The 22664-nt window shown below is 41.3% G+C and overlaps 1 protein-coding gene across 9 annotated transcripts in view; it reads right to left on the minus strand.

The window, feature by feature from the left end:
- KDM5B (lysine demethylase 5B) overlaps positions 1 to 22664 on the minus strand; it is a 72236-nt gene extending 49572 nt beyond the window's left edge. For all 9 annotated transcript variants that reach the window (XM_036856239.1, XM_036856291.1, XM_036856288.1 and 6 more), the window contains exon 1: positions 22350 to 22664. In XM_036856239.1, the coding sequence (XP_036712134.1) occupies positions 22350 to 22538 (189 nt within the window). In that variant the 5' untranslated portion in view covers positions 22539 to 22664. The remainder of the gene's footprint in view (positions 1 to 22349) is intronic.

Consider the following 22664-nt stretch of genomic DNA (forward strand, 5'->3'; position numbering starts at 1 on the left):
AAAGATATACTGTACTGCTAATACACTTAAAAAAATACTACCTACTCCATCCTGGGTCAAAAAGATTACAGTGATTTTTGTTTACCTTGATAACTAAAGATAAAGAAAGCAATGTGTTTAATTATACATAATACCATGTAGCAGAAGGAAATCCCATCGCTTCTTAATATTCTGTGGCAGGCTAATGGAAGACTTGATATTGCTCAGAGCTTTGCTCTCTAATACTTTATAAAAGCTGTAGCGCTTCCCTGGTGGCGCAGTGGTTGAGAGTCTGCCTGCCAATGCAGGGGACACGGGTTCGAGCCCTGGTCTGGGAAGATCCCACATGCCGCGGAGCAACTAGGCCCGTGAGCCACAATTACTGAGCCTGCGCGTCTGGAGCCTGTGCTCCGCAACAAGAGAGGCCGCGGTAGTGAGAGGCCCGCACACCGCGATGAAGAGTGGCCCCCGCTTGCCACAACTAGAGAAAGCCCTCGCACAGAAACGAAGACCCAACACAGCCATAAATAAATTAAAAAAAAAAAAAAAAAAAGCTGTAGGCTTTCTGAAATGAATTGATCTGGGTTGAAGGTTAGACCAAAAATATATCAAAGACAATGTGTCAGAATATACAAGTAAATGATTAACATACTGTCCAAATGACCTGCAATTTTTATAGATTAAGATTTATGAGTAACGTATAATGATATCCTCCAATGAATCAAATATGCCTTCTACTCCCAAAACACGATACAAAAATTAATTTCATCGTTAAGTCTACATATTAAAGTTTTATAAATTAAGGTGAGCTGTGTCTTTGTATGTATGTATGTTATTTAATTTATACTTGTTTTAGCCTGAACCCTTTTTCAAATAAAATAAATCCTAAAAATCAAACATCAAAGGGAAAACACTATGTATCTGTCACTAAGGAAGTTCACACAGTGGGTATAATACGTTTAAAACTAAAACTGTGTCAGCAGATCATTCCTTCATCAAACACAGATCACTGCAAATTCTGTCTCCTCCTCTGGTTACAAAGAATGAGAGAAAATGGGATAAATGTCATTCGGTTTTGAGACTTTGTCAGCTGTAAAGCTCTACCCCAATAAAAGAATTACATATTATTTGCAATGCTCACTGTCATATTAGAACAAAGATATCCTTGGCAAAGTCTGGCCTCACTGGGCCATGACTTTTACATGTGGAAAAAAGCCATTTACACAACATTGTATATCAACTAATTTCAATAAAAAGATTTTTAATTCAAAAAAAAGCCATCAGAGAAGGAAAGAGACCATATTAAAGCCTCTAAGAAGTGAAAAATTTCCAACAGGAATATAATCCTCAAATTAAGTAGTCAAATAAATAATGAAAATCTCCATTTAGAAATGTGATAATTTTTGGTTTGACACTTAAGTATCTAAAAGGGATATCATGTAATCTAACCAAAACTTTTAGCCTCTACCAATAAAATGGTTCATAAAATCATTTTTTTTCTAACATAAAAATAGCATTTCCAGGGCTTCCCTGGTGGCGCACAAGTTAAGAATCCGCTTGCCAATGCAGGGGACATGCGCTCGAGCCCTGGTCCAGGAAGATCCCACGTGCTGTGGAGCAACTAAGCCCGTGCACCACAACTACTGAGCCTGCGCGTTAGAGCCCACGAGCCACAACTACTGAGCCCGCATGCCACAACTCCTGAAGCCCACACACCTAGAGCCCACGCTCCACAACAAGAGAAGCCACCGCAGTGAGAAGCCCGCGCACCGCAATGAAGCCCCTGCTCACCTCAACTAGAGAAAGCCCACGCTCAGCAACGAAGACCCAATGCAGCCAAAAATTATTATTATTATTTTTTTAAAAACAGCATTTCCATACAAACAAGATAATAGATTGCAAGGAGTTCCATGTAAATTCCCTGCTGAAATTCATCTTAATTTCCTTTAAAAACTTTAAAATGGTTTTATTTTAACCCTTTTAAAATAAAAGTACAGCTTAAAAGCTCAATTATTTTCCTGAGCATTAAAAAATATATTCCTTGGGAAAGCAGTTAAGTAGGCCATTGACGCTTTAAAACCCTCAGAGAGGCCTGAGAAACACCAGGTAAACATTTTCCTTAGTCCTAGCACTAACCAAGCAAAAATAACTTACAGCACATTTAACTAAGAGAAATGTTTGAAATTATAAAATTGACCAGTATGAAAATAACTTTCATCGAATGCTAATGATTTTTCAAAAACACCGTGAAAATTCACTCTGTAAAATGATCCACTGTTAGCACCCACATACTTAACATACTGGAATACTGTTTTAATCTTTCTAGAGGCTGCCATCATTTTAAGACCTAACGATCAGCAAAACAAGAAAGTACACCCTCTACAGAGCTTACAGGTCAGGTCTCTGATTCCCTGCAGGCAAAACCAATTAAAAATCAGTGTCAAAAGCACATTCTGGTTAGTTTACAAATAACAACATGAATTAAGAACGAAAGCATTTTTCTAATTGCGTATATTCTATCAAACCCAGTCATCACTGAATAAATGCACTCACAGGATTTTAATCCAATGCCAGCAGAGGTAAACTCAGTGTTGTAAACACAGGTTCTTACAGTTTCTATGTTATCAACATTACCACAGAACTTCGGTGCAACTTTTAAGGATCCAAACAAAGAATTTATCTTAGTATTTTAAGGCAAGTTAGAAAAGCTTTCTGTTGAGCTTAAGATTTATCAACCTTAATAAAGATTTCAGTAACACATATATGAAATACAATTTAAAAGACTACTTTCTCATCAATTAAATGGTTTGTCAGTAAGATATCCTTAAGACACCTGCACAAATGGAAGAGGTAGTACAAGGCACAGCATAATCATTATAAATTCCCACTTATAAACTGTAAGAACAGACTTACTATTTATGAACCCCTCAGGCATCCTATGCCACTCATGACGACACCGATAGGTGTCTATCAGGAAAGCTTTGTAATACAAAAGGCTGCATTCAAAGTCTTCCCAAGGTAAATAAAATGCTAGTGCTGCTGCTTCTTACTTCCCTCTGGGCAGACTTGGCCCCAAGCAGCTTTAATTAGCCACCAATTTGTTCAAAGCCTGTTTAAGATCTCCGGTCCTTAGTGAGCCACTAGTAAAAACACTTTGAGGATTTCCTTTTTAGACTATGGAACCACACTTTTATACCCTAAAGCCTAGGCATTTAAATTGTAAATAGAATTGAGTGTATGTGGATTTTTCTGGGAAGGCTCACAGCTTTCACCAGGGTCTCAAAGGGGTCTGTAACCAAACAAAGGTCCTGAGAATATGTCTGGCTTTCCTTTAAAAATTTTGCACCTTCAAGTTCTTATCTTACTACCCCAACCCACTTTCTTTCAATCCCTTCTCTTTTTACTTAACCAAGCATAATAATAATGGATAAGACACTTGTTCCTCAGAATGTAAGCAGACGATTAGTATAGGACCAAAAAAAAAAAAGAGCAACGCACTGAAAGTCAGAAGACCAGAATTTGCGATTCGATTCTCTTACCACCACTTCAGGAATCTCAACTTTTCCATCTGGAAAGTACGAACAATAGCTACTTTCAGGACTATGGTAAGAACTGAAATTACAAATGTAAAGTTTGTTTTATTATAAAGCAAAAATAACAAGTATTACATGACATTAAGTTCTGACCACTGAAATGTAATTTTCCTCTAGCAAGAAGTGAATGCAACCTCAACTTTCAAGGAGCAACTGACCTCTGAAGTTTACCTTTAAGGACCCCATCCTTTCAGCCTAACTCTAGTTAGCATCTAGTGGCCAACCAGCACTTTTCATCATAGCAATTTCAACACAGGTTAAAGAGTTCCCCTAAATAAAGCAAATATTTTATAATAACTATAACTGGAGTATAACCTTTAAAAAAGAAGAGGGCTTCCCTGGTGGTGCAGTGGTTAAGAATCTGCCTCCCAATGCAGGGGACACGGGTTCGAGCCCTGGTCTGGGAAGATCCCACATGCCGGGGAGCAACTAAGCCCGTGAGCCACAACTACTGAGCCTGCGCTCAAGAGCCTGCAAGCCCGCATGCCACAACTACCAAAGCCTGCACTCCAGAACTACTGAAGCCCACGCGCCTAGAGCCCGTGCTCCGCAACAAGAAGCCACCACAATGAGAAGCCCGCGCACCTCAAGGAAGAGTAGCCCCCGCTCACCGCAACTGAAGAAAGCCCGCGCACAGCAACAAAGACCCAATGCAGCCAAAAATAAATAAATATATAATAAAGTTCCCTTTAAAAAAAAAAGAAGAAAGCAACATTAAAAAAAAAAATAACAGTATATTTGGGAGAGAAAAGAACTTTTTGTTTTAACTTGCATCCTGACTTTTTAAAGATAATTATATATATTATGTATTAAATCCCTCTGTGTATACATTGCTATTTTATACATTTAACTCAATAAAGTCAGAATAAGCTTATATAAAATTAAAAGCAAAAACAAAAAAGGGCTCCCCTGTGTCATCCTCATCTGTCATTTCTTCAGTGCTGAGTTTTAAGGCACAGTGGTGCCCTTTACCACCTCCTGTACAGTAGAACAGACGTTAAAGAGGGCAGGCTCTCAGTCACACTGCCTGGGTTCAAATCCTGACTCTACTGTGTGGGTTTGAACTAGGTTAATCTCCCTGTGCCTTAGGTACATGTAAAAAGGGGAAACCAGGAGGCTTAAATAAAATAATAGCAGCAAAGCCTTTAGACAGGTGCCTGGCATTTACAAAGTAAATCGTAAAAAAAAAAAAAAAAAAAAAGAAAAGATAACGATTAGGGAATGTTCATGTTGCAAAGCTTTGTAGTTTCCAGGAAGCCTACTGCAACCTTGTTTTTGTTTTTGATTGGTTATGTTTAACACAGTGGTTTTGATTCTCTAATCTTCATTATAAATTTGTATAAGATAGAATTCATTAATATATACTACTCAAGGTCCATTAATCTATTTTTTTGCTGTATTCTTTTTCCAGCATTGAGATACATGCATCTTGCTTTTTAAAGTCAGGAGAATGTACTGTCAGATCTCCGTGCTTAAAGAGCTTCCTAGGGAATTCCCTGGCGGTCCAGTGGTTAGGACTCTATGCTCAGGTTCAATCCCTGGTCAGGGAAATAAGATCCCACATGCCGCACGGTGTGGCCAAAAAAAAAAAGGAAAAAAAAAGAAGAAAGAGAGAGAGCTTCCTGTAAGATTGTCTTCGGTTTATTAATTCAAGGGTAGAGGCAGTTAACAATGGATCTGCCAAGAGAGGAGCTGCGAGGGTGGCAATGGAATTCAGCTTCCGTAACACAAAAAACAACACTCTAGTGGGCAAGCCTACATACCGTCCCATATCAGTATTTTATACTGACCAAGCCATTTCCTGTATGTCCACTACATAAAACTTCCTAACTGCATACTCTCTTATGGGACAAAGACTAAGCAATAGAATGGGTCTAAAATACTTTTTTCCTAATACAAAAGTAATGCTTATTACTGAAATTTCAGAAAAAACATACAAAGAAGAAAAAATGAGCCAAAATCGCAGAGAAAAACCTGCTACATTTTGTTACACGTCCTTCCAGTATTTTTTCCAAAATGCTTATCTTCACAATTTCAAACCAAAAAAAAATTATATTGCCTTTTACTTATTACTATACTGGGAACATTAACATTTCATTGTATTGATACTTTAAAAATTTCTTAGTATTGGACATTTAGGTTATTTCCGTTACTTTCCAATGTTATTCATTATAAACAAAATATCTATACCTTCTAGGAAGCTTGTTTCAGCTCCATTCAGGGTCACATTTTACATACTGCAGTTACAGGAAAAAAGAAATCAACATGATCACAGTGATTGCAGGTGCCTGCCTGAAACTGCCTTTTATGAATGATGGCGTGTTCTGCCTCTATAGAGAAGTGTAAAAATGGTTATTAAGGAAGAATTTAAAATGAAAACTACCTTCATAGAACAGTGCTATGGATGTTCAATAGATGTTACTGAACAAGTAAAAAGTCTAATTAGGAAAATTAATTTTAAATGTCTCTATAAAGCTAAAGATTAAAAAATATAAAATCAAAAAAGCTCTGCTAAAAATCTGCCAATGAAGAAAACCTGGTGACAAGAATTTGGAAACAAAGAGAACAATGTTTTAGTAAAAACACATCATGCTCCTTATTTAGATACGGGCAACTGTATCAAGCGAGGTTCATATTGTAGCACAGGGTTAACTTTAGTTAAGTGTAATACAAAAACTCCCACAGCTTTAGTGTTCAAATCATTCCACAGCCAACAGAAAAGACTGCAAGAATAAATGTCCCTTAAAAAAAAAAAATTTGCCCATATACCCAGTCAGTCCTCCTCAAAACGGTCAAGGTCATCAAAACCAAGAAATCTGAGAAACTGCCACAGCTAAGAAGAGCCTAAAGAGACCTGACAACCAAACGCAATGTGGTGTCCTGAATGAGATCCTGGAACAGAAGAGGACGTTAGGCAAAACCTGAGTTCATCTGTGTAAGTTCATGGACTTGGGTTAATAACAACAGCGGTTCACTGATTATAATAAATGTGTCATACTAAATGCAGAATGGTAAGAAAAGGGGAAACCAGGTGAGGAGTATATGGGAACTCAACTATCTTCTCAATTTTTCTGTAAATCTACAACAGTTCAAAAAAAAAAGTCAATTAAAAAATCATTTGGATCAATTTTTATCTTTTGTGTTCCAAACTCTTCTGATTCCAACAGAAAGCTCTCAAAAAATGAAACACAATCATATCTTTAATATAAAAAATTTTAAACTTGACAAAATGAGACCAAAAAGGCCCCCTTCGACAGTTTAGTTGTTACTGGCTATGTGGAAAAATTTATTGTTTGCCTTTTTGAAAACACTTTAAGATTTTCACTTCACAGAAGCAACAGATAGGTGAATAAGGGAAGTTTTTACCAAACCCTCTACTGGTGTTATACTATCCTCTTCAAAGGTTGAGCACAAAGAGAAACTGCTTATGCATAGGTCCTAGATTTACTCCTATTGAGTCAAGCCCTTGCAGAAGTAAGTTCCTTTTTTAAAGAACTGCAACTCTCAAATTCTTGGCCTTAGGTCCCCTTTAAACTCTTAAAAATTGATGACCTCAAAGAGTTTTACTTCAGATGGGTTCTATCCATTTATTTTTATTGCATTAGAAATTAAAAGACATTAAAAAAAACAAATTCATTTAATAATAAGCAAAGAATTGGTGAGAAGAGTTTTATTTTGCAAATCTCTTTAATGTCTGGCTTAATAGAAATAAGCTGGATTTTCATATCTTCTGCTGTCAATCAGTTGTTGTATATGTTGTTTTGGTTAAAATATATGAAGAAAAGCTGGTCACAGATAAACATTTAGTTGAAAAGAGGAAGTTCCCGCAGACGTGCTGAAAAGGTCCTGTGAACTCTCCCAAGAGTCCTCAGCCCAAACCTTGGAAACAACTGCCCTAACAGATCCCTACAGGGTTCCCCACCCAATCTGCCCCTCCAGAGAACTCTGTCCACACAGATTTTAAAAGCAGCCCCTTCAAGTGTTTTCTCCATTCACTAACAATGATTTCTTGACCTGTTCGTGTAATGCCAACGTTTTTAGAAAAGCTATATGGCAACCCAGTCTTCCCTAAAGTCCTACCACCAAAAAGAACCTGAAAATACCAATGCAATCATTTGCAAACATACACGGACTTTTGATAGTTGCACTAAGATAATAAGTACCAAGGAATAAGAACATTTGTTAAATGTTCCTCCTATAGATGGGGCTTGGTAAGAGCCAGTTCGCAGTTTTACACAACTTCGTTTAAAAGAATGTTTTAATTTCTGAATATTAAGTATTTGGGAAGGCAAAGCATTGTTTCTATGGACCATCTATTAGTAAATGAAAATACACCAGTAAAAAAGAGACATGTTGGGACTTCCCTGGTGGTCCAGTGGTTAAGAATCCGTCTTCCAATGCAAAGGATGCGGGTTCGATCCCTGGTTGGGGAACTAAGACCCCCACATGCTGTGGGGCAATTAAACCCACATGCTGCAACGAAAGATCCCGCGTGCCGCAACTATGACCCAGCGCAGCCAAAAATAAATAAATACATAGAGGCATGTCATGGTGTTTACTTATTTAGCATTAGTCCCAATAAGTTCCTTTTCCACCACTTTTAATAAAACTTGGAAATGATAATCTGTATTTATACGGCCTCTAAATGACTTAAATTTATTATTGTTAAAGCCATATGAAAATATTGATATAAAACAGTCCTCCCATTGATACTGCTTCTCAAACCTCAAAGAAATAGTTTCCTCCCAGGCCCCTCTGTAGGAACAAGCTAAGTACAATCTGGTTTATAAACAGTAAGAGGGAATAACTAGATCACATGGAGGCCATCTTACTCTTCCAAAATGTCAACAGGTAACTACCAAAGTTACCTGGAGTGATTCATACAGATTTTTGGCATATCCCAAAAATCTCATCAAGCCTATAATGGAAGTATCCTTTTAAATTCACAGAGGGGGCTTCCCTAGTGGCGCAGTGGTTAAAAAATCCACCTGCCAATGCAGGGGACACAGGGTTCAAGCCCTGGGCCAGGAAGATCCCACATGCCACAGAGCAACTAAGCCAGTGCGCCACAACTACTGAGCCTGCGCTCTAGAGCCTGCGAGCCACAACTACTGAGCCCTCGTGCCACAACTACTGAAGACTGCGCTCCTAGAGCCCGTGCTCTGCAACAAGAGAAGCCACCGCAATGAGAAGCCCGCGCACCACAACGAAGAGAAGCCCCTGCTCGCCACAACAAGAGAAAGCCCGCGCACAGCAACGAAGACCCAATGCAGCCAAATAAATAAATAAATTTATTTTTTTTAAAAATTATAAAATTCACAAGGAAGGATCCTAAGAAAGCTAAATCCCTAGAACAAATCATCTTCCACTTAAATGGGTTGACAACATGATGGCCAATCATGAAAAGTTAACAGGAAAGCATTATACATGTCAGGTCATTCACAGACATCTTATGGTCACTGAATGAGTCCAGGAGAAATTTCAGATCCCTCTCCCTTACAGCAATTGTAACTGGTGCAAACGTTACTTCAATATGCCTACACCAAACCATATTACGATCAAGTAGCTACAGTGCCACGGTTCCCCACTGCAAGGAAATTATTTAGTAAGTAGTTTTGATTGTTTTCTTTCATACCTAGGATCCCAGTGAGGAAAAGGCAGTTTTCTGGCAGAAAACTGAGACTGCTAAAGTTAAGAGAAGATTACATACTTCAGAAAGGTTCAAAAAATGATTTGTCAGGCTTCCCTGGTGGCGCAGTGGTTAAGAATCTGCCTGCCAATGTAGGGAACATGGGTTTGAGCCCTGGTCCAGGAAGATCCTACATGCCACGAAACAACTAAGCCCGTGCGCCACAACTACTGAATCTGCGCTCTAGAGCCCATGAGCCACAACTACTGAGCCCACATGCCACAGCTACTGAAGGCTACATGCCTAGAGCCCGTGCCCCACAACAAGAGAAGCCACCGCAACGAGAAGCCTGCGCACCGCAACAAAGAGTAGCCCCCGCTCGCCATGACTAGAGAAAGCCCGCGCCCAGCAACAAAGACCCAACGCAGCCAAAAATAAATAAATAAATATTTTTTAAAAAAATGATTTGTCGGGGAAGGGGTTTAGGAACGAGGTTGAACTCTGCCCCCTCAACCTTCACTCAGCAACACCCAAACCTACCTGGGCACCAAGGGCAGGGAAAGTTAAACATCCCACACCCTAACTTTAAGGCCTCATTAGATCTGTAAACACTTGCTGCTCTACACCTTTAGTACTTTACAAACTGGTGGTCACTCCTGGAGATTCAAAATCAAAGTCAGGAAAGGGACAGTAGTGACACTAAAAATCAGCCTGAGCCTCAGAGAAGTACTAAAGGGTAAATCTTTGTTTTGTTTGATGTTCCATCTCAAGAAACATTTGCAACTGCACTAAAAAAACAAACAAAAAAAGAGCAAATAGTAAGCCACACATTTCACTAAAAGCAAATGTTTAACAGCTCTTCAGTCCTGCTGCAATTAAGACATATTAACTACACGTCTAGCAATAAAAGTGGAAATAATTTTACAACACATGTGATCCCTAATAGCCGTATCTGAAGTAGAAGACTGAAGCTCGAACCTGAACTGGAATTGCTAGGAAGCTGCTCTGTTTATCCCACTGCCGATCATCTAATATTTACACAAGTACAACCTGATAGTCTATTCAGTATACTCTAATTCTGACCATGCTTCAAGGCTAGATCTCCTGTATGAAAGATAAAAGGGTGTACTATTACACAGGCAAGCTCAATTTAGGATAGTAGATAAATAAATCTCATGTCCAAAACTCTTAAAATAAATTTATAATGTATCTCAGTGTTATTGTTTTAGAGAGAGCACTATCTTATTTCTTTCACATTTATTGCCACATTTAATAATCAATTTGGGGAATCCCCTGGAGGTCCAGTAGTTAGGACTCAGCACATTCGCTGCCAGGGCCCAGGTTCGATCCCTGGTGGGGGAACTAAGATCCTGCAAGCCACGCGGCACGGCCAAAAATAATAATAATTTGATTTAAAAGATGACCCACTTTAACCTAAAATATGAGGAAGTTCCAGCCTGATAAAACTGGTCCTCATTTGAATGGCTGCCTGGTATCAGTGGGACACACTATAAAAACTCTTCTATTATCTACTTTCCCAGATTTTAAATAGAGGATTTTACAGCTGTGTCTACAGTTGAGACTTAAGAAAATCATCACCAAGAAGTCATGTAAGTCTGAAATACAGGCTCAACAAACCAGCTTTTTCTCTCCTTGACTTCCCAGCACATTTCCTGCGGCCTCCAACTAGATCCTCTTTATTCCTTAAATGCTGGTGTTTCTGAGAGTTCTCATGATCCTCATTCTCATTCTACACTCCTATTTCCTCCCTAACCCTGGCCTAACCCAATGCCTTCCCAGATACCCCCAGGCAGCCCCCTCTCCCCATACTCCACCCACCTCCATATCTCCCCAACCCTAATATCTTCAATCATTCTATATACAATTTCCATTACTTGCACACATCCTACTATATAATCTAATTACTGATCTTTCTCACCAGCAGACTATGAGTTCCTTTAAGTCAAAGTTGTAAACTGCAGAACCTTGACACAATTCCTGGCACTTACTGACATATCAATAAATGTACTGAATTCAACCCATAACCAACCCCAAGGACCCAATCCATTTCTTCATTCACCAGAGCTGACAGAAAGGATTCCTTAGTTTCTTGTAGTGGAGCTGAGAATTTCTATTAATTCAAAGTCAACAGGTAAGAAAATTCCTTATACTGGCTTCCCTGGTGGCGCAGTGGTTGAGAATCTGCCTGCCAATGTAGGGGACACGGGTTCGTGCCCAGGTCTGGGAAGATCCCACATGCCGCGGAGCAACTGGGCCCGTGAGCCACAACTCCTGAGCCTGCGCGTCTGGAGCCTGTGCTCCGCAACAAGAGAGGCCGCGATAGTGAGAGGCCCGCGCACCGCGATGAAGAGTGGCCCCCGCTTGCCACAACTAGAGAAAGCCCTCGCACAGAAACGAAGACCCAACACAGCCAAAAATAAATAATTTTTTAAAAAAAATTTTTAAAAAAAGAAAATTCCTTATATTAACAGCTGCCTAAACCTCATCAGGGAATTACCTAAACTAGTAGTTCTCAAACCTAGCTGAGCTTTCCAATGGCCAGAGGAGCTTCTTCCATATTCTTCCAATTGAAGCTAAGCAGTCACTGAAATTGATGAGCCAGGAGTTTCCACACAAATGAGCCAACCAACCAAAAGTATATGGAATGGCCAAGCTCATACACATTGATAAGTTAAAAAATAAGGGCACACGGTTTACTTAAAATTTTATAATTACATTTTACAGACAACTATAACAGACAAAACAAAATGGTACTGTACTTTGGTATCACATAAGGGCAGCTTTCTAGTTCTGATTTTCCTGCAGTGCGTTAGGATAACCAGAAAGAAGCAAAGGAAGATCACACTCTCCTTCCCAAAAAGCCCAGCTAATTTCTGGGATCTATGAAAGGAGCCATTGGCCACCATGTATGAGAAAGAAGAACACTGAACTTGGAAGTAAAAAGCCAGTTTGGAATTCCCCAATTTGTCCTTTAAAAGCTGTGTCACCTTAGACAAGTCATTTAACATCTCTCAGCACAGCTTCCTTTTCTACAAAATTGTCCTTGGAATTCGCTGGCAGTCCAGTGGTTAGGACTCAGTGCTTTCAATGCCGTGGGCCCGGGTTCAGTTCAGTCCCTGGTCAGGAAACTAAGATCCCGCAAGCCGCACAGCACAGGGGGGAAAATAAAATCCTACCTTAGCAGCAAGAACTAAGTTAACAAAAGGGAACCCTCCTACACTGTTGGTGGGAATGTAAATTGGTGCAGCCACTATGGAGAACAGTATGGAGGTTCCTTAAAAACCAAAAACAGAGTTACCACAGGATCCAGCAATCCCACTCCTGGGCCTGTATCTGGAGAAAACCACACTTTGAAAAGCTACATGCACCCCAATGTTCATAGCAGCACTATTTACAACAGCCAAGACATGGAAGCAACCTAAGTGTCCATCAACAGATGAATGGATAAAGATGTGGTACATATATACAATGGATTATTACGCAGCCATAAAAAAGAACGAAATGATGCCATTTGCAGCAACATGGATGGACCTAGAAATTATCATATTGAGTGAAGTAAATCAAAGACAAATATCATATGATATCACTTATATGTGGAATCTAAAAGATTACAGCAATGAATCTATGTACAACACAGAAACAGACTCACAGACATAGAAAACAAACTTAGGGGTACCAAGGGGGAAAGGGAGGGATGGGGAGGGATAAATTAGGAGTATGGGATCAACAGATACAAACTACTATACATAGAATAGATAAGCACAAGGATTTATTGCATAACACAGGGAGCAATATTCAATACCTTGTAATAACCTATAACGGAAAATTATCTGAAAAAGTATGTATATAACTGAACTACTTTGCTGTACACCTGAAACTAACACAATATTGTCAATCAACTACACTTCAACTTAAAAAAAAAGAATAAAAAGATTCATAATTTTCCATCTGCCGTCTCGTGTAATCCCAATTTCATGTGGATATAGGCAATATAAATAATGGTTAAGAGTACTGTGTGGGCTCATATCAGGCTCCTCCACTTAGTAGTGGTGACCTTGAGCCTGTTTACTTACCTCTTTATGCCTCATCATGTAAAGCAGGGCCAGAATTATCCTCATTTTAAAAGGCAGGTTAGGGCTTCCCTGGTGGCGCAGTGGTTAGGAATCCGCCTGCCAATGCAGTGGGCACAGGTTCGAGCCCTGGTCTGGAAAGATACCACATGCCACAAAGCAACTAAGCCTGTGTGCCACAACTACTGAGCCTGTGCTCTAGAGCCCGTGAGCCACAACTACTGAGCCCACATGCCACAACTACTGAAGCCCACGCACCTAGAGCCCGTGCTCTGCAACAAGAGAAGCCACCAAAATGAAAAGCCCGCACACGTAAGAGTAGCCCTGCTCGCTGCAACCAGAGAAAGCCCGCGCACAGCACAAGGCAGCCAAAAATAAATAAATAAATAAATTTATTAAAACAAACCAAAAAAGGCAAGTTAATGGAATAAAACCTTGAAAATCCAACCTCAAGGCTGGAAGCTCAAGGATAACATGAAGATAATGGAACACACACCAGAAGCCAAATGTTTGGATTCCTGCTCCACGATTTTTCCATGAAATTCCTATTCTCTGCAAGTTGTCATGTCCTAGCTAGCTAAAGCCAACCGCCAAAAACAAATTACCTTGGATCCTAAATCAAGTTTTAAACCCTGTTCCCCTCAAAAAAAATCTGATGAGCAATTATCTATTAACATAAGTCAAGGATGTATTTTACACTTAGAAGACAGGAAAAGCCACAAGGTTAGCAGTGGAAAAGAAAGTACTTATAGAAAGGAACCCAGAAGAATGGGCTGCCATTAAGTACAATCTTTAAAAACCCCAAACCAGAGCTTCCCTGGTGGCGCAGTGGTTGGGGGTCTGCAGGGGACACGGGTTAGAGCCCTGGTCTGGGAGGATCCCATATGCCGCGGAGCGACTAGGCCTGTGAGCCACGATTACTGAGCCTGTGTGTCTAGAGCCTGTGCTCTGCAACAAGAGAGGCCCGAGCACCGCAACGAAGAGTGGCCCCCGCTCGCCGCAACTAGAGAAAGCCCTCACACAGAAACGAAGACCCAACACAGCCAAAAGTAAATTAATTAATTAATTAATTAAAAAAAATAAAAACCTTTATAAACCCCAAACCCACACCCTACACAAATCCCCGAAGCCAGCCTTCCGCTGGAAAATCTGGTGGCTGTTCTCAATTTGTCCAAAATATTGGATAAGAGCCTCTCTGCGAGAGGAAAAAGCTTGGAATACCTGGAATTTTACAAAATGGAGGTTACAGTCCCCAAATTCTCTTTCTAGACCTTGCTCATCTTCATGGCCTCACCCCATCCCACAAATAAAAAGACACCAGAGTACAAATCCCAAGAGATCCTCACTCTCCCCGTCCAAGTTAAAGCCTGGCAAGGATGACATGTTCCCATCTGGTTTAAATATCACCAAATGATGAGTTGGTATAACCGCACAGAAAATTGGGAGGATCTTGCCTTAAAGACCTTGAAATTATGTGGTTTTGACAGGATTTGTTCTTTGTCTCTGGAGTTAGCAGTGGAGTAGACGGCCATGTTCAGGTATCTGTATGCCTCATAGGAACGCATGCTTAACAAAAGCTCCAGCCAACTGCTGAAAACCCACTCAGGTTTAAACTCAGTTTTCTAACACTACAATTTGATCAAGCTGTGAGGTGGCAAGAATTAATGTAGGAATGCACAAAAATCTGCCTAGGGCCACACAAGGAACATAGCTGGGAAGAGAAGCTCAGCCTAGCTACGTGCTCGCAACTAAACGAAAACGCTTTCAACATTTAAAGATTTTAAAACTTTGTACACCACTAGACAGTGTTTTAACACATGTAGAAAACCGTATTGAGTGAACTGCTTGATTCAAGACAAAAACAAAAAAGCCGCACTAGTAGAAATACAATATATACGGGTCCACCTAAGAAGCAATGTTGAGATCCCATAACATATTTGAACAAAAAAACATGGTGAATCCAAATTTGTATGATCATATAGAAGCTCTAATTAGCTTTATTATAAAAAAAAAAAGTCTGCCTACTTGTTAGTAAAAGAATAAAATATAATCGGGCTCTGTCCTGAAGACCAAAATAAACCTTTTCCCTGACACCTCTTGTACTTTTCTCCCCACTTTACAAGTAACTTATTAAAGACTCAATCTACTAACCCTTCAGGCAAGAACTGGGACTATTTAAATTATGTTAGACAAAATATAATGCTGCAGGGCTTCCACAGCATCACAGCCCTCCCACACTAGGGGAAATTAAATAATCTTAAACACTTCTTAACACAAAGCTTACCAAATACAAACTCCTGCCTGTATAACACACATACACTGCAAATTTTCTGTAATAATTTATAACAGCTCTACCTGAAAAAAATTTTTTATTTCAACTAATTTAAAAAAAATCCAGGTACAGAAAAGCTTCATCTAAACCAACAGAAGAATTTACATTTTGTATATTCTAGTTCTGATGTTGGGCTTTTGACTTTTCAAGTTTCACTTTTAAAAATCCCTTCGCTGTAGGAGAAATGAGGGTTATGTATTTGGCACTAACCCTCGTCTCTCTAAATCTGTCCCCAGACCCTTCTTAGCAGCGAGCAAATAAAAGCTCTGGAATTTAAGCTCCTTGCAATCCATCAATTAATCTGGACAACAGCTCTAAGTCAGTGTCAGATCTCCTTACAGCAGGTAAGAAGGCACACATTGGAAAAAAATGACTCTGTCCAAGGTCGTGATGGAAAAAAATGACTCTGTCCAAGGTCGTGATGGTATTAGATTCAAGATTCTACCCACTCATTTAAAAAAATTTAGAAACACTGACTCCTTCTTTTACGTAATAGAAAAAATAAAAATCCACATACACTCCACTTGATAAAGCTTATTTTTATCCCTGCAAAATATTTCTTAAAATTTACATCAGTTGTAAAATAACATTTCCAAGTGAAATGGAATCAACAAGTTTAAAAAAAAAAGCCATTTATTATGTCACATTCTGCCTAGTGATGTTTAACTTAGTTCCTGAAAAATGAAGTTATTTATTATTTTGGGGAGGAGAGTGCTTAGACTTTAAGGGGTTATTTACAGAAAATATTTTTCAATGGCCTGACTTTTAAATCACTTCTTTTGAACATTTGAGGCCATCTAAATGTTCATCAGCAATTCTGCTGAAACAGGAACTGCATCATCAAGGCTGGAAGTCGAACCACCATCTTCACAGGAAAGTGAACCTAATGACATCCTGACCAGCCACTCATTAGACCCTTTGACTCTCATTTCCTTCAAACTCCTTTTCCAAAAGGGACTTCGTTCTACTTCTTGGTCACTCCCGACTCCCAGCTCTGTGCTGCTGAGATGACGTCAGACAGGAAAATGGACCAAGAGCAGGAAAGGGAACGACGGGCACCACCTCTGACCACCACCTCCGACCACCACGCCTCTGCATCCAGGAGCTGGCCTGACAGCGGTCAGGTTCCCACACAGGCTCCAACAAACGTGTCACAAAGCAACAAAGGCCCTGGAAAGACTGAGAAATCCAATCCCCATCCTGATTAGGCAAAGAGTGGCCATCTCTCACTAAATGCTAGAAACCTCATTCCTAATTGCCCAAATCTCACTCACCCTGAATAAGACAAAAGCTAAGCCAAGTTGTTCTCTACACCTGAGGTCACTAGTTTGCTCTCAATTCCAACACTGCTGCTCTGCTTTCTGCCCTCTTATAACCAGGAAAATACATAAAGGGACTATATTCTCTACACTTTTGTGTATGCTTGAATTATTTTCATAATTTAAAAAATGTCATTTATACCCTGGAAATGAAGGCTCTAGCAGAGCAAAGTAACTGGTCCTAAGTCCAGAAAGAAAACTTAAATGATTAAAAGAAATAAAACAGAGGAACAGATGGGATGACTCTAGGCCATGTCTAAAGGCATATGACAATGATGCTTTAAGAGGAATGGTCTACAATTAAAATTCTGAATGTTTAAAAAAAAATTTAAAAAGACAAGAATACATTTAGTCAAATTCTTCCATCTTACAGTTACGAAACAGAAATGTCCCACTGCCCTAGAGGCGGCTTCTCCCCGTTAGTCTTCATAAACTTGGAGGTTGAAAAAGCAAAGTCACCATTGAACTCATCTAATAGTTAATGACAGAAAAAGCATTTTTAGAAGAATTTTTTTTAGGTGTACAAAGGTAATATCTCATTTTTCTCTTTAATCCCATGTTAGGACACAGCAGTTGATAAATACTTAAGAAATCCTTGTTAAGCTGCATACAATTCTCATGTCTTAGACAAGTTTCTCACAACTCAGATTTTAAAATCCACTTATTAGTTTCTCAAACCTTAAGTAATCGAAAGTAAATGAGAGTGGCCCAGTGATATGGCACAGACCCACTCACCCCAAAGGGACTCACTGGTGTGCTTCTGATGATTCCTCTTCAAGGGACCCAAACTTAGAGATTTCTGAAAGTATAGTCAGTCCTTCAGTTCCCAACATTTATTCCACATAATTAAAAAAAATTTTTTTTGAGACTGCAGTGATCTTCTACACATAAAACAGGTATATTAGCATAATCTCCAAAGAATATCTAATTCTCTTAGAAAGGAAAAATCACACCACCAGCTCAATGCAAGAACTGTACAATGAGGAAAGCCAGGTCTTTCCAGGTAACTGGTTTTTAAACCCACAGATGGCCTTTGCCAAGAGATACACAAGTAGGCTTCGTAGAACCTAATTAATCAGCACTTTCATTTGGGGGCATGAGGTCTCCCTCTATCCTTTTCTACAACCAAACTTTAATGTGGCCCAATTAAAACGAGAGGTTACCAAAGCCTGCAAAAAGCTCCCATTTACAGCACATAAACCAGATTCCTTTTTGTTTTTTTTTTTAAATTGAATAGTTCACAATGATATTTTTGCCTTTCTAAAAGAAAATTCTCTCACTGGCAGATTTCTGTCTGCCTATATTAAAGTACTGTAAACATCTGGACTTTGTTATTGTCTCCCAAACTAAACAAATAAGTAAATGAGTTTACTACTGATCTATCAATCAGAAATAAAGAAAATTAAGGACCTTAGAGACAAAGAATGAAACTGAGGATTGATCATTTTCTCTAATTTTTCTTATCAGTGTCTCTCAATAATGAACTCAACACCCCAGCTTTAAATCAGAACATTTATTAAGACTCTTCAAAGGCAATTCTCTAGTCATTCTGTTCTTTAAAAAAAGTTTGGACTGCATGTTTAAAAACAAATCCTACAACCACAGGAAAGGAAACTTTTCCAGTGGGGGTGGGGATGTAAACCTTAAGCTGTCTCATATATTTGCAATATCACTCACATTCCATTCTAAGAGTCTATTATTAACTTGTTGATTAGTTCACTAAGAGTTACAGCTAGATGGATGTCTGTGAGTGTGACCAATCTACCACTGGCAAAGTCAAATTTAGCTAATCACCCATTCAAAGACTACAACAAATGAAGTTTGTTTTTACTTTAAGGCAGACACATTCAAACTAAAACTGTAGGACTTAATCCAGCCTCCTACCAAGTGAGAAAATAAAGTTCTTCTTTTGAGAGGCATAGTTCTAAATTTCCCTTTAAAAACTAGTTACAATTGGGTACAGGGTTTCTTTTGCGGGTGATAAACATGTCCTAACACTGACTGTGATGATGGTTGTAAAACTCCATGTAAATACTAAAAACTACTGAATTGCACACTTTAAATTGATGAACTGTATGGTAAATATATTATGTCTAAACAAAACTGTTATTTTAAAAAAGTAATTATAAGTTCTTCCTTTGCTCAAGAATATTTCCATTGATAAGCTTTTCCCCCAAATATTAAAAGGTTTAAGGTGGCAAGGAATCACAACTAGAGTAAAATTTCATGACACCAAAGAAACTGGAAAAACAACAGAGAGGATTGGGCCACAGTCAAGCAAAGGTAACATTAGGGAGAATGATGGGCTGGAATGAGAGTAAAAGAGCTCTGTATCACTCACACCTCCCCCCATACAAAGAGAAGTGTATTTAAGTTCCTTCATGTTCTAAGGGCGGAACCAACAGGCTCAATCAAAGACACTGACTGGATTAAGACACTGACTGTATTAGAACATTTGAAAGTTTTACACTTTGGCTATGAAGCCTAAGGAATCAAACTAACGACCACAAGAAGTTAAAGTTGAAAAATGTGTCTATTGTGCCATCTGGGGTTTGACTTAAATCTCTAGCGTCTGGACACCTCCAGAGAAGAAATTTGTGGAATCTGCCTATCTATGGCCAAATGTTACATGTTTGAGAGCAACACAGTAAATTACTGAAGCCATCAAATATATTCCTATCAAACTCGAGATTGAGAAAAGTATTTACTGAGCAGTCCACTATTTTTTGCCTAATAGTTACAGCCCTAAAATTAATCATCTCCAAATACCACAAAGTGACAAGGAAAATATAATTTGTCCTTAAAAAGAAATCTAAGTACATCAAGGAGGAAATGAAAATTTGCATTCTAAAGGTAACAAACCAGAAGTCAGATTAACTGTAAATTGGAAAAAAAAAAAAAAAAAAAAGTCCAGGAAACAAGCCTAGTTATCCCACATACTTGATGTAATTTGAGAAAAGGTTTGTTTACTACCCTCTTTAAACTTGTAACTCAGGATCTGAATAACATCTTCTTGATTTTATTACCTTTTATCATATTTATCTTACTATATTTTCACAAACAAATTTCTGTGAACCTCAAGTTTTCAGTAGCAAAGCAGTTTAGGACCATCACTAAGAATCAGCTATAAATTGAAGCTACGTTAAGTACCATTAATTAAAGATGCAAAGGTAAGGACAAAAGGAAATAGAAATGCTTTGTAATTCTTCCCCTTATCTCCGAGAAATAAAATACCAATAAACCCAATCCCCATTTTAATACAGTCGCTTGTATTCCAAAAACTTAGTGGTCACAAATCATCTAGAAACACGGGCATTATATAGCTATCGCCATGGAAAATATTTCCTATCTCTTGGTTTGTTGTTGCTTTATTTCAACTATATGAAACCACTTGTTCACAGTTAGCTTTCTAAAAGAAAACGGTTTCTAAAACAAAGACTGTTTACATCTCCATCTCTTAAGATCCCTTTGTTCCAACAAGACCCTTCTTCAAGAGCTACAACTTCTGGAAAGGTTTCCCTTTTTGCGGTTATATCAACTAGAAATACTCCCAAACTCTTTCCAATTGGCATAGGAGTTTGTTAAACAAAGGAGGAAGCAAGCCTCCTCCACACAAAGGAGGTCTCCAAAACAGAGCACTGGTTATGTTTGTGGATTATTTATTTGTGCCTCTTTAATACCCTTCTCCTCGGCTGTAGTAAGTACCACTCTCAATACAAAATGGTGGCCATCACGTCTGTCTGACATTCAGAATGGGGAAAGGCAGTAAGAGAACACGTTTCGCAGAGCTTACCATTAATATTCTGGCCAAGATGCGGAAATGAGTAGCCAAACCTAACCAGAGCAACACTATCCTTCTAGGAAAAGAACCCAACAAAAGGAATAGTGTAAGAAAGTAGATAAAGGGTTTACCCCAGCCCTAGTGCACCACAATACCAACATGGAGGACAACTCACCCCCAGGAACCGACTGCACACATTTGGGCTACCGAGAACTTACTCAAGTTGCCTAGTTCCAGAATAGACGCCCATGGATGCAAACGCGGACTATTCATAGTCCCCGTCCCTAACGCTTGACACGAAGCTCCGCTGCTACCTGCCCGTGCCCTATTCTTCCACAACTAAAACCCTGGCCCCAATCACCGCACAACTTCTGCAGGCCTCCGCGCTCCCACCGACACGCACTTCCCTTAATTAAGCGACGACAATCAACCTTGTCTACTTCTTGAGAGAAAGGCGTCTATTCTCAATCATCTCCCCCATCCTAACTGACCAGTTATTCACGGAAACAGGTATTTCATCTCCACTTCTAACTACTCCAAGAAAAACTCCAATATAGAGTCCGCGTTTCAATTCGGGGGGAGGGGGGACTTGGGATCAGACAGCCTCAGTCGGGATCTCCCTCGACACAGCTCTCCAGGCTGAGCGGTTACGCACAGAACCCCTCAACTCCAACGTCATTACAAAGAGCAAGCCTAAGAAAGAAAGGGGCGGGAGGGGGGCCTTCCTCCGAGGGAGCGGGGGCGGAGCGGGCAGAAGCTTCGCAAACTGTCGGAAAGGCAGTTAAACCTCCGGCCAACGGTCCCGGCCCATCCAACTGCTCAGGCCGCCTCGGCCGGTCCGAAAGGTGGGCACAGCCCAGGGGTGCGGAGCTTGCGGCCGGGGGCTGGGGGAGGGGGAGGGGAAGTGACGGGAGAGGAGGGGGAGGGGAGGGGGCAGGGGCCGGCCGGGCTTCTCCGCCGACGTTGCAGCCGTTGGTGACCGTTTCGGGAACACCCACCCTCACGCCCACCCGGGCAGGGAGCTGCGCGGGGGCCTCCGCTCCGGGTCGCGGGACGCAGGGCGGCCTCCGCCTTCGGAGCTGACACCGCCCGCCACGGGCAGCTCTCGGGGCGGGGGCCGGGGAGCCCCTGGGCGGCCGCCCCCCGAACCCCACGCTCACGCCCCCTCGGCACGTCCGCTCGTCCCGGCCCGCGGTGCCTCCGTCTGGCGCCGTCGCCCCGCCTAGTTCCCGGCCCGGGGGGCCCGCCAGGGGTCCGGGCCGGGGCGGGGGGTCCGGGGCCGGAGGGTGGGGCGCCAGGTGAAGCCGCCCGGGCCGCCGCCGCCTCCACACAAAGGACCAGGGGCTCCGCCGCCATATTGAAAACTTTCCTCCTCGCGACAACTCGCGGGGCGCGCACCCCGCACCCCCAGCGCCCCGCACCCGCCGCACCCACGCCCGGGGGCCTCCGCGCCAGCCCGCCCTCCGCCCCGCGGGCTCCGGCGCACGGCCGCGACCCCGGTGCCTGTGGTGCCGCCGCCTCTCCGTCCGCATCCGAACCCCGGCCGCGCTCCGTCCGCTGCCCCCGCGCCCCGCGCAGAGGCCCAGCCGCCCGCCGGCCGGCCGTGAGCCCCACTCGAGACTCACCGGCGGCGGCCGCACCTTGCAGATCCCGGTCTGCTCGGCTATGGGCCGAATCTTGTGGATGAAAGCGAAAGGGTCGGCGAACTCCTCCCAGCTGGGCTCAAAGACCGGGCACTCGGGCGGCGGCAGGAACTCGCCCAGCGGGCCGGGGCCGCCGAGGGCCGGCGCGGGGCGCGGGCCAGGGGCCTCCATCCTCGCGGCGCCGCGGACGCGGCTAAGCGACGGTTCTCGGCCTCCTCCGGTTCCTTGGCCTTCCTCCTAATCCTCCTTCTTCTCTTCCTCCTTTTCCTCCTCCTTCTCCTCCTCCTTCTCCTCCTC

Source organism: Balaenoptera musculus, chromosome 1, assembly GCF_009873245.2.
Source record: "Balaenoptera musculus isolate JJ_BM4_2016_0621 chromosome 1, mBalMus1.pri.v3, whole genome shotgun sequence".
In the NCBI taxonomy this organism is placed as follows: domain Eukaryota; kingdom Metazoa; phylum Chordata; class Mammalia; order Artiodactyla; family Balaenopteridae; genus Balaenoptera; species Balaenoptera musculus.